We start from the raw sequence: 11,694 nt of genomic DNA on the forward strand, positions 1-11,694 counted from the left end.
ACTCCCTCATTCACTCGCTCCCTCATTCACCCGCTCACCCACTCGCTCACCCACTCGCTCACCCACTCGCTCATTCAGTCTCTGAGTCTCTGAGTATCTAAGTCTCTAAACCCAGAGTCTCCGAGTCTCCAATCCCCGAGTCTCTGGACCCGTAACCCTTCCCTCCCCACCCCGCCCCACCCTCACCCACTCGCTCACCCACTCGCTCACCCACTCGCTCACCCACTCGCTCACCCACTCGCTCACCCACTCGCTCACCCACTCGCTCGCTCATTCAGTCACCGAGTCTCTAAGTCTCTAAACCCCGAGTCTCCGAGTCTCCGAGTCTCCAATCCCCGAGTCTCCTAGTCTCGTAACCCTTCTCCCCACCCCGCCCCACCCTCACCCACTCGCTCACCCACTCGCTCACCCACTCGCTCGCTCATTCAGTCACCGAGTCTCTAAGTCTCTAAACCCCGAGTCTCCGAGTCTCCAATCCCCGAGTCTCCTAGTCTCGTAACCCTTCTCCCCACCCCGCCCCACCCTCACCCACTCGCTCACCCACTCGCTCACCCACTCGCTCGCTCATTCAGTCATCGAGTCTCTAAGTCTCTAAACCCCGAGTCTCCGAGTCTCCAATCCCCGAGTCTCCGAGTCTCGTAACCCTTCTCTCCACCCCGCCCCACCCTCACCCACGGTCTCTCTCCCTGTGCGTGTGTCTGTGCGCGTGTCCAAGGCGCGATGTATCGTGACGCTCTGTCTGCCCGCGACTGCTACGACCTGGGCCGCGTCGACTACACGGAGGGCGACTACCGCCACACGCAGCTCTGGATGCGGCAGGCGCTGCGCATGATGCACCGAGGAGGAGGAGGAGGGGGAGGGGAGAGACGTGGGGCGGAGGGCGGAGAGGCGGAGGAGACACCGGGGGGTGGAGGATCAGCGGTGGAGGGGGTGGAGTGGCTAACGGGGGCGGTGGTGGTGGACGAGGTGGACGTCTTGGACCACCTGAGCTTCGTGGCGTTTCAGCAGGGCAAGACGGAGGAAGCGTACGCGCTCACGAAGCGGCTGGTCAAGCTGGGTACGAGTGACGGGGGGGGTGGGGGGGGGGGGGGGGTGAGCGGGTGGGTGAGCGGGTGGGTGAGCGGGTGAGTGGGTGAATGAGCGAGTGAGCGAATGAGTGGGTGAGCGAGTGAATGAGCCAGTGAGCGAGTGGGTGAGCGGGTGGGTGAGCGGATGGGTGAGGGAGCGAGTGGGTGAGCGGGTGGGTGAGCGGGTGGGTGAGAGAGCGGGTGGGTGAGCGGGTGGGTGAGAGAGCGGGTGGGTGAGCGGGTGGGTGAGCGGGTGGGTGAGTGGATGAGAGGGTGGGTGAGCGAGTGGGTGAGCGGGTGGGTGAGCGAGTGAGCGAGTTGGTGAGCGAGTGGCTCAGCGGGTGAATAAGTGAGTGGGTGAGCGGGTGAATGAGGGAGCGAGTGGGTGAACAAGTGAATGAGCGAGTGTGTGAGCAAGTGAATGAGCGAGTGGGTGAGCGGGTGAATGAGGGAGCGAGTGGGTGAGCAAGTGGGTGAGCAAGTGAATGAGCGAGTGGGTGAGCGGGTGAATGAGGAAGCGAGTGGGTGAGCGAGTGGGTGAGCGAGCGGGTGAGCGAATGGTTGAGCGAGCGAGTGGGTGGGTGAGCAAGTGGGTGAGCAGATGAATTAGCGAGTGACGAGTGGGTAAGCGAGTGAATGAGTGAGTGGGTGAGTGGGTGAATAAGTGAAAGAATGAGCGAGCAAGTGAATGGGCGAGTGGGTGAGCGAGTGACGAGTGGGTAAGCGATTGAATGAGTGAGTGGGTGAGTGGGTGAATGAGCGAGTGAGTGAATGTGCGAGTGGGTGAGCGAATGTGCGAGTGAGTGAGCGGGTGAATGAACGAATGTGCGAGTGAGTGAATGAGCGAGTGGGTTAGCGAGTGATAGTGCGAGTGTGTGCATGGCAGCTGTACCGTTACCAGCTTGACCTCTGTGGGTTACACGGGGTCAGGTGGGCTAGTTCTGGAATGTGTCTGTGTCGAGGGGAGGCTGTCACATCTCACCCCATATCCATCTCCCCATCTCCCTCCTCACTACCACCGCCTCCCAGACCATCTCACTCTCTCTTCCCGTCTCTCCCCCCAACTCTCACACCCCATCTCCCCATATCCATCTCCCCATTTCTTTCTTCCCATTTCTCTCTCCGCATTTCTCCCCCCATCTCTCTTGCCACCACCAACGCCTCCTCCCAGACCCGTCTCTCTCTCCCCATCTCTCTCTCCATCTCTCTCCCCATCCCCATCTCCCCATCCCCATCTCCCCCCATCTCTCTCCCCACCACCACCGTCTCCTCCCAGACCCATCTCACTCTCTCTCCCCATCTCGCTCCCCATCTCCCCATCTCACTCTCTCCCCCCAACTCCCCATCTCCCCATCTCCCCATCTCTCTCTCCCCATCTCCCCAGACCCCTCTCACTCTCTCTCCCCATCTCTCTCCCCATCTCTCTCCCCATCTCTCTCCCCATCTCTCTCCCCATCTCCCCATCTCTCTCCCCATCTCTCTCCCCATCTCCCCATCTCTCCCCAGACCCGTCTCACTCTCACTCTCTCTCCCCATCTCCCCAGACCCGTCTCACTCTCACTCTCTCTCCCCCATCTCCCCATCTCACTCTCTCACCCCATCTCTCTCCCCATCTCCCCAGACCCGTCTCACTCTCACTCTCTCTCCCCATCTCCCCATCTCCCCAGACTCGTCTCACTCTCTCTCTCCATCTCCCCATCTCACTCTCTCTCCCCATCTCTCTCACCATCTCTCTCCCCATGCACCCATCTCCCCATCTCTCTCCCCATCTCCCCATCTCTCCATCCCCATCTCACTCTCTCTCCCCATCTCCCCCCCCATCTCCCCCCCCCCATCTCCCCCCCATCTCCCCCCCCCCATCTCCCCATCTCCCCATCTCTCTCTCCCCATCTCCCCCCCCATCTCCCCATCCCCCCATCTCTCCTCCCCATCTCTATCCCCATCCCCCATCTCCCCAGACCCGTCTCACTCTCTCTCCCCATCTCCCCAGAACCGTCTCACTCTCTCTCCCCATCTCTCTCCCCATCTCTCTCCCCATCTCCCCATCTCTCTCCCCATCCCCAGACCCGTCTCACTCTCTCTCCCCCATCTCCCCATCTCCCCATCTCTCCCCCCTTCTCCCCCCCATCTCCCCAACTCCCCATCTCCCCATCCCCCCATCTCTCTCCCCATCTCTCTCCCCATCCCCCATCTTTCCAGAACCGTCTCACTCTCTCTCCCCATCTCTCTCCCCATCTCCCCATCTCTCTCCCCATCCCCAGACCCGTCTCACTCTCTCTCCCCATCTCCCCAGACCCGTCTCACTCTCTCCCCAATTATCTCCCCATCTACCCATCTCCCCATCTCTCCCCCCATCTCCCCCCCCCCATCTCTCCCCCCATCTCCCCATCTCCCCATCCCCCCATCTCTCTCCCCATCCCCCCATCTCCCCAGACCCGTCTCACTCTCTCTCCCCATCTCCCCAGACCCGTCTCACTCTCTCTCCCCATCCCCCCATCTCCCCATCTCTCTCCCCATCCCCCCAGACACATCTCACTCTCACCATCTCTCTCCCCATCTCACTCTTTCCCCCCCCCCATCTCTCCCCAGACCCGTCTCACGAGTGTGCCCAGGGGAACCTCGACTACTTCTCCCGGGCGCTGTCCGCCAAGCGGAAGGGCGACGACGAATCTCACCTCCTCACCACCGGCATCCGCAGCGACTCCTCATCCTCCTCGTCGTCATCGAAGAGGAGGAGGAAGGACACGATGGGGGGAGAGAGACTCGGGGAGGAGGAAGTGGAGGTGGAAGAGGAAGTGGATGAGGAGGTGGACGATGGAAAAAGTGCAAGCTACATGAAGCTGTGTCGGGGAGAGGGGATCAAGATGGTGAGTCGGGGGGGTAGGCGACGGACGACCTCACGGCTCCCTCCGTGCCTCCCTCCCGCTCTTCTCCGCGTCATCTCTCTTGTCCTCCACGTCTCCCTGTCTCCCTCTCCCTGTGTTTCTCTGTGTCTCTCTGTGTCTCTCTCTGTCTCTGTCTCTCTCTTTTTTTTTAATAATAACATTGCTTTATGTAAACCCCCACCTCTCGCTCACTCTCTCGCCCACTCTCTCGCCCACTCTCTCGCTCACTCTCTCGCTCACTCTCTCGCTCACTCTCTCGCTCACTCTCTCGCCCACTCTCTCGCCCACTCTCTCGCCCACTCTCTCGCCCACTCTCTCGCCCACTCTCTCGCTCACTCTCTCGCTCACTCTCTCGCTCACTCTCTCGCCCACTCTCTCGCTCACTCTCTCGCCCACTCTCTCGCTCACTCTCTCGCCCACTCTCTCGCCCACTCTCTCGCCCACTCTATCGCTCACTCTCTCGCCCACCCTCTCGCCCACTCTCTCGCCCACTCTCTCGCCCACTCTCTCGCTCACTCTCTCGCTCACTTTCTCGCTCACTCTCTCGCTCACTCTCTCGCTCACTCTCTCGCCCACTCTCTCGCTCACTCTCTCGCTCACTCTGTCGCCCACTCTCTCGCTCACTCTCTCGCCCACTCTCTCGCTCACTCTCTCGCCCACTCTCTCGCTCACTCTCTCGCTCACTCTCTCGCTCACTCTCTCGCCCACTCTCTCGCCCACTCTCTCGCTCTCTCTCTCGCCCACTCTCTCGCCCACTCTCTCGCCCACTCTCTCGCTCACTCTCTCGCTCTCTCTCTCGCGCACTCTCTCGCTCTCTCTCTCGCTCTCTCTCTCGCGCACTCTCTCGCCCACTCTCTCGCTCACTCTCTCGCCCACTCTCTCGCTCACTCTCTCGCTCACTCTCTCGCTCACTCTCTCGCCCACTCTCTCGCCCACTCTCTCGCTCTCTCTCTCGCCCACTCTCTCGCCCACTCTCTCGCCCACTCTCTCGCTCACTCTCTCGCCCACTCTCTCGCTCACTCTCTCGCTCTCTCTCTCGCGCACTCTCTCGCTCTCTCTCTCGCTCTCTCTCTCGCGCACTCTCTCGCGCACTCTCTCGCTCACTCTCTCGCTCACTCTCTCGCTCACTCACTCGCTCACTCTCTCGCTCACTCTCTCGCTCACTCTCTCGCTCACTCTCTCGCTCACTCTCCCGCCCACTCTCTCGCCCACTCTCTCGCCCACTTTCTCGCTCACTCTCTCGCTCACTCTCTCGCTCACTCTCTCGCTCACTCTCTCGCTCACTCTCTCGCTCACTTTCTCGCTCACTCTCTCGCTCACTCTCTCGCTCACTCTCTCGCTCTCTCTCCCGCCCACTCTCACGCCCACTCTCTCGCTCACTCTCTCGCTCACTCTCTCGCTCACTCTCTCGCTCACTCTCTCGCTCACTCTCCCGCTCACTCTCTCGCTCACTCTCTCGCTCACTCTCCCGCTCACTCTCTCGCTCACTCTCTCGCTCACTCTCTCGCTCACTCTCTCGCCCCTCTCTCGCCCACTCTCTCGCTCACTCTGTCGCTCACTCTCTCGCTCTCTCTCCCGCTCACTCTCTCGCTCACTCTCTCGCCCACTCTCTCGCCCACTCTCTCGCCCACTCTCTCGCTCACTCTCTCGCCCACTCTCCCGCTCACTCTCTCGCTCACTCTCCCGCTCACTTTCTCGCTCACTCTCTCGCTCACTCTCCCGCTCACTCTCTCGCTCTCTCTCCCGCCCACTCTCTCGCTCACTCTCTCGCTCTCTCTCGTTCTGCACGCAGCCCTTCCCGCAGTCCGACGGCCTCCGACGGGTAGCTCATATCAGCATGCAGAGCTCCCCATCATCTGCCACTGAGCACACGGCCTCCTCCATCGCCCACTGCTCCTTGAAGGCCGGCACTGCGTGGGTCAGCAGCCGCGCATGGCGGAACTCCGGCCACACCCTGGCTCCGACCAGAGCGCGGAAGATGCCCAGGCTGCTGGCCGGACGTTTCCCCTCCAGGGCCACCTTCCTCGCCCTGTAAATGGCGAGCTTGGCATAGCCGACGAGCATTCTCTCCCTCTCTCACCCTCTCACCCTCTCCCCCTCTCTCCCTCTCTCCCCGCTCTCTCTCTGTATGCGTGGCACGTGCAGTGCCATGTGCAGTGTTTGTGATGTCCACACGTGACGCTGCACTCGATGTGTGACTTCGCATCGAACTCGGCTCCGGTGCTAACGCTGCTGGCAGCAATAACATTGGTTTGAAACTTTCTCTCTCCATCTCCCTCTCTCTCTCTCTCTCCCGCTCTCTCCCCCCGTGCAGGCAGCACCAATGTAGGAGACACTCTGCCTTCGGGGCAGCTCTCCAACGTGCCGTGGAGATGCACCGGCGTGCGCTACACCAACAACGAGGCGTACTTCGACGTGATAGAGGAGGTGGATGTCATCATTGATCGCTCTGGTGAGAGAGAGAGAGAAGAAGAGAGAGAGAGAGATAGTGGGAGAGAGATGCAGAGAGAGACGCAGAGAGAGACGCAGAGAGAGACGCAGAGAGAGACGCAGAGAGAGACGCAGAGAGACGCAGAGAGAGACGCAGAGAGAGACGCAGAGAGAGACAGAGACACAGGGAGAGACACAGGGAGAGACACAGGGAGAGACACAGGGAGAGACACAGGGAGAGACACAGGGAGAGACACAGGGAGAGACACAGGGAGAGACACAGGGAGAGACACAGGGAGAGACACAGGGAGAGACACAGGGAGAGACACAGGGAGAGACACAGGGAGAGACACAGGGAGAGACACAGGGAGAGACACAGGGAGAGACACAGGGAGAGACACAGAGAGAGACACAGAGTGTGAGAGACTTTTGACTTTCAAACCACTTTTATTGCTGCCAGCAGCAACAGCACTGGAGCTGGTTTCGCTACGAAACACACAAAGTCACCAAACACGAAAGCTTTAAATCAAAATTGCACCATCTTTGCTTGCCCACAACTTGTGTCCAACAATAAAAATTCACTTGGGAAAAAACACAGAGAGAGAGACAGGGCTGAGAGGGTGAAGATGAGAGGGAGGGCAGAGGAGGGAGAGAGTGTGGGGAGAGAGAGTTTGGAGAGAGAGGAGAGTGTGGGGTGAATTTGGAAAGATTTTTTTTGTTGACCAGTGCAATAGACACACAGAGACACAGAGGGGGGGGGGGAGACAGAGAAAGAGACAGAGAGAGACTTTTATGTGTGTCTCCGTGCGTGTCCGTGTCCGTGTGTCTCCGCGTGTGTCTCAGGCTCCACGGTGACGGCTGAGATTCAGGGCGTGATTGACGCCTGTGTGAAGCTCACGGGGATGCCTGACCTCACACTCTCCTTCATGGTGACACACGCACATACACACACGTACATACGCATACATACACACACGTACATACGCATACATACACACACGTACATACGCATACACACACACGTACACACGCATACACACACACACGTACATACGCATACATACACACGTACAGACGCATACACACACACACGTACACACGCATACACACACACGTACACACGCATACATACACACACGTACATACGCATACATACACACACATACATACGCATACACACACATACATACTCATACATACACACACGTACATACGCATACATACACACACATACACACGCATATACGTACACACACGTACATACTCATACATACACACACGTACATACGCATACATACACACGTACACACGCATACACACACACGTACACACGCATACACACACACACGTACATACGCATACACACACACGTACACACGCATACATACACACACGTACATACGCATACATACATACATGTACATACGCATACACACACACGTACATACGCATACACACACACACGTACATACGCATACATATGTAATGCGAGCAAGGGAAGAGGGGGCGGAGTCTGGGTCACGTGAGGAGAAGGAGGAGTCAGGGTCACGTGAGAGAGAGGATTTAGGGGGAGAACCGGAAGCGATCTGGGAGTTGAGAAGGAGTGGAAACAGGGGGAGGCCACGCTGGGTAGTGGCGAGAGGGTGGTGCCATTTGCCACGTAGTGGGAGGCCACGGCACCGTCGGCCAGCGGTGTACGTGGGCACAGAAGAGCTAGTGGGCTAGAGTTAGTGGAGTAGAGCTAGCGGAGGAGAGCTAGTGGAGTGTGGGAAGCTAGCCGGGTGTGAAGAGCTAGCAGAGTGTGCGGGGCACACAGAGCAGCGGTGTGGCTGCAGACGGAGCAGCGGTGTGGCTGCACGGTGCACGGTGGAGGAGGTACGGGTCTGAGCGAGGACGCCGCAGGGGCGAGAGAGACAAGAACCCGAATAAAGGACAACGGAGACCTACACTGTCTGAAGAGTCCTTTATTACACATATACACACGTACATACACATACACACACGTACACACGCATACATACACACACGTACACACGCATACACGTACACACACATACACAACAACGACAACAACCGTCATTCGCCACTAAGTGGAGGTGACGTCACCACGACGCTTGTGCCAGGCCATGTGCACGTTGAGGCCACGTGAAGTGTCGAACGTCCACTGGCAGGAGGTCACGGGGCAGACCCAGCAGGTGCCACGGGTCGACTGACTGAGATGACTGGCTGATGCACCACCTGTGCCTCCTACTGCAGCAACTTACACACACACACACAAACACTTATACATGTACGTAAAGACAAAGATCCCCTGTATAGCCTCAGCAGACTTTTGGGGCAAGTGGTGTTAGCGAGCACCTATGAAGGCCGGAACGGTACACGAGGGGGTGGGTGGCCAGCACCACGCCCGACCGCCTTTGTCTCCCCAGTGGCGATGTTTACTCCACGCCACCGCTACACCAGGTATTCATTTGAGGCTGAGTCGACCTTGGGGAGGTCCATGACCGGTTCAGATTAACGTCACCGGCCGTGGTCATGAGCTGGAATCAAACTCGGGTTGCTGAGTTCGTAGCGCAGTGTAGCACTAACCACTGCGCCACCGCTCCCCTACATATACAGATGCACACACTCGCATTTACATATTCACACTTGTACTGTCTGCTTGTGTCTCTCCCCATGTCTCTCACCCCATGTTTCTCCCCATGTCTCTCTTCCCATCTCTCTCCCTGTGTGTCTCTCTCATCATTTCTCTCTCTTACCATGTCCCTCTCTCTCCCCGTGTCTCTCTGTCTCTCATCGCGTCTCTGTCTCCCCGTGTGTCTCTCTCTCCCCGTGTCTCTCTCTCTCTCTCCCCGTGTCTCTGTCTGTCTCCCCGTGTGTCTCTCTCTCCCCGTGTCTCACCCCCCGCGTGTCTCTGTCTCTCCGTGTGTAGAACCCGCGTCTGCTGGACGATGTGAGTTTCCACCCGTGCGTGCGCTTCAAGCGCTGGGAGTCGGAGCGCGTTCTCTCCTTCATCCCTCCCGACGGGAACTTCCGGCTCATCTCCTATCACGTCTCCTCGCAGAGGTGACACGGAGATACACGCAGAGAGACACGCGGAGACAGAGAGACACATGGAGAGACACACGGAGAGACACACGGAGAGACACACGGAGACACACATGGAGAGACACACAGATAGACACACGGAGAGACACACGGAGAGACACACGGAGAGACACACACGGAGAGACACACAGAGACACACAGAGACACACGGAGAGACACACGGAGAGACACACGGAGACACACACAGAGACACCCACAGAGACACACACAGAGACACCCACAGAGACACCCACAGAGACACCCACAGAGACACCCACGAAGACACCCACAGAGACACACACAGAGACACACACGAAGACACACACAGAGACACCCACAGAGACAGAGAGACACACAGAGAGACAAAGACACACACGAAGACATATCCATCCCGGCGTGCGTGTCTCTGTCTTCCTCCCCCAGCCTGGTGTCCGTGCCCGTGCGCGTGCGTCACTCCGTGTCGTTCCGTGAGGGTGGTGGCGGCGGCGGGCGTCTGGAGTTGACGCTGGGGCCTCGGCACAGCGGCGGGAAGACGCTGGAGGCGGTCGTCGTCACGGCGACGCTGCCGCCCCCCGTGCTCGCCGTGGCGCTCACGGCAACGCAGGGGACCCACGCCTTCGACCCCGTCTCCAAGGTGACGGGGGGGGGGGAGAGACGGGGGGGGGGTATGGGGAGAGGGGAGGAGAGAGGGAAATAGGGGGGGGGTATGGGGAGAGGGGAGGAGAGAGGGACATGGGGGGGGGGGGGGTATGGGGAGAGAGGAGGAGAGAGGGGGGGAAGAGACAAGGGGGGGGGTATGGGGACAGGGAGGAGAGAGAGTCAAGGGTGACATATCTTCTTGGTTTTTTCGGTAAAGTCGTCACGTAGAAGGGAAATAATAAAAATAAAACATAATAAAATAATTCTCACGACGTTTCGGCCACAACGCAAGCAGCCGTCCTCAGGTGAAGAACAGGTCTGTCGGGAAGACAGCGTCTGAATGACACACCCCAGGCTTGGAGCGTATATATTTAAGCTGGGTTGGAGGGGGAAGAGCGCCTTGTTCTTCACCTGAGGACGGCTGCTTGCGTTGTGGCCGAAACGTCATGAGAATTATTGTATTAAGTTTTATTTTTATTATTTTATTATTTCCCTTCTACGTGACTTTACCGAAAGAACCAAGAAAATGAATCCCTGCAGTCACGAAAGCTTTCAATCGAAATTTAAGGGTGACACAGTCGGGTTTTTTACCATCAGGTTTTATTGTCTTTTCATATTAAACCCGATCATCTGAGATTTGGAGAAATCCGGTTTAATTGGTTCTAATTGCAGAACCGCACTTCTCAACAATGGGCTTCATCCATTCCAAGCTAAGGAACAAAGGCTCAGTCCCATTCACAGCAGCCGCACCTTTACATCAGCCGCACCTTAACAACTCTTGGAACCTCCCAGTTCAACGAGTCTACACAACAAAGACTCATTCCTGGCAGCGTGCTTCAGCCGCACCGAACCTCCTCCCACCCTCAACCAGTATATATACAAGGACTGTTTTCTTGGAATTTCTCTTACTTGATACAGCTATCGTGCTGTGACGGTTCCACCTGAAGACGGAAGCTTGTGGTGTTGCCTCCGAAACGTCGTGATTTTTATATTATTTTTATTTTATTAATTTTAATTTTTTACCTACGTGACTTTACCGAAATAACCTAAGAATATGAACTCACTGGTGCCCACGATTGTGGAGGAGATGCTCGTGTTCATCAAGACCAACCTGCCCACCGCATTCTACGACTACCCCGTGCCCAATGGCCCCCCCGAATACGATGATAGCAGCGCCGACGAGGAAGCAGCCTAAGCCTTGGATCAGAGTTTCGTATTCATTTAAACCAGGTTTTAATTTTCGATTTAAAGCTTTCGTGACTGCAGGGATTCATCTTCTTGGTTTTTTTTGGTAAAGTCACGTAGGTAAAAAATTCAAATTAAAAGTAAAATAAAAATAAAATAAAAATCACGACGTTTCGGAGGCAACACAAGCCTCCGTCTTCAGGTTTTAATTCCCTCGAAATCTGGTTTAATTGTATTAAAGAAAAAAACCCGATGCCTGCCGCTGGAAAAATCGGGTTTTTTCCACCCATGAGAGAGAGGGACAGAGGGGAGGTACGGGGGTAGAGGGAGAGAGATGTTTTCAGCATGTTTTAATCATGCCTGTACTACATTTACGTGAAACTGCCTTTGTGGTTGTCTTT

At 57.1% G+C, this 11,694-nt stretch overlaps 1 protein-coding gene across 1 annotated transcript in view; it reads left to right on the forward strand.

Annotated features, from left to right (window-relative positions):
- LOC133359589 (prolyl 4-hydroxylase subunit alpha-1-like) overlaps positions 1 to 7,311 on the forward strand; it is a 30,290-nt gene extending 22,979 nt beyond the window's left edge. Inside the window, exons 6-9 of the mRNA XM_061578041.1 lie at positions 716 to 1,057; positions 3,657 to 3,934; positions 6,267 to 6,404; positions 7,226 to 7,311. Coding sequence (XP_061434025.1) covers positions 716 to 1,057; positions 3,657 to 3,934; positions 6,267 to 6,281 — 635 coding nt within the window. The 3' untranslated portion in view covers positions 6,282 to 6,404; positions 7,226 to 7,311. The remainder of the gene's footprint in view (positions 1 to 715; positions 1,058 to 3,656; positions 3,935 to 6,266; positions 6,405 to 7,225) is intronic.
- Positions 7,312 to 11,694: the final 4,383 nt, after the last annotated feature.

Source organism: Lethenteron reissneri, chromosome 65, assembly GCF_015708825.2.
Source record: "Lethenteron reissneri isolate LAM-NWPU_2019-01 chromosome 65, ASM1570882v1, whole genome shotgun sequence".
In the NCBI taxonomy this organism is placed as follows: domain Eukaryota; kingdom Metazoa; phylum Chordata; class Hyperoartia; order Petromyzontiformes; family Petromyzontidae; genus Lethenteron; species Lethenteron reissneri.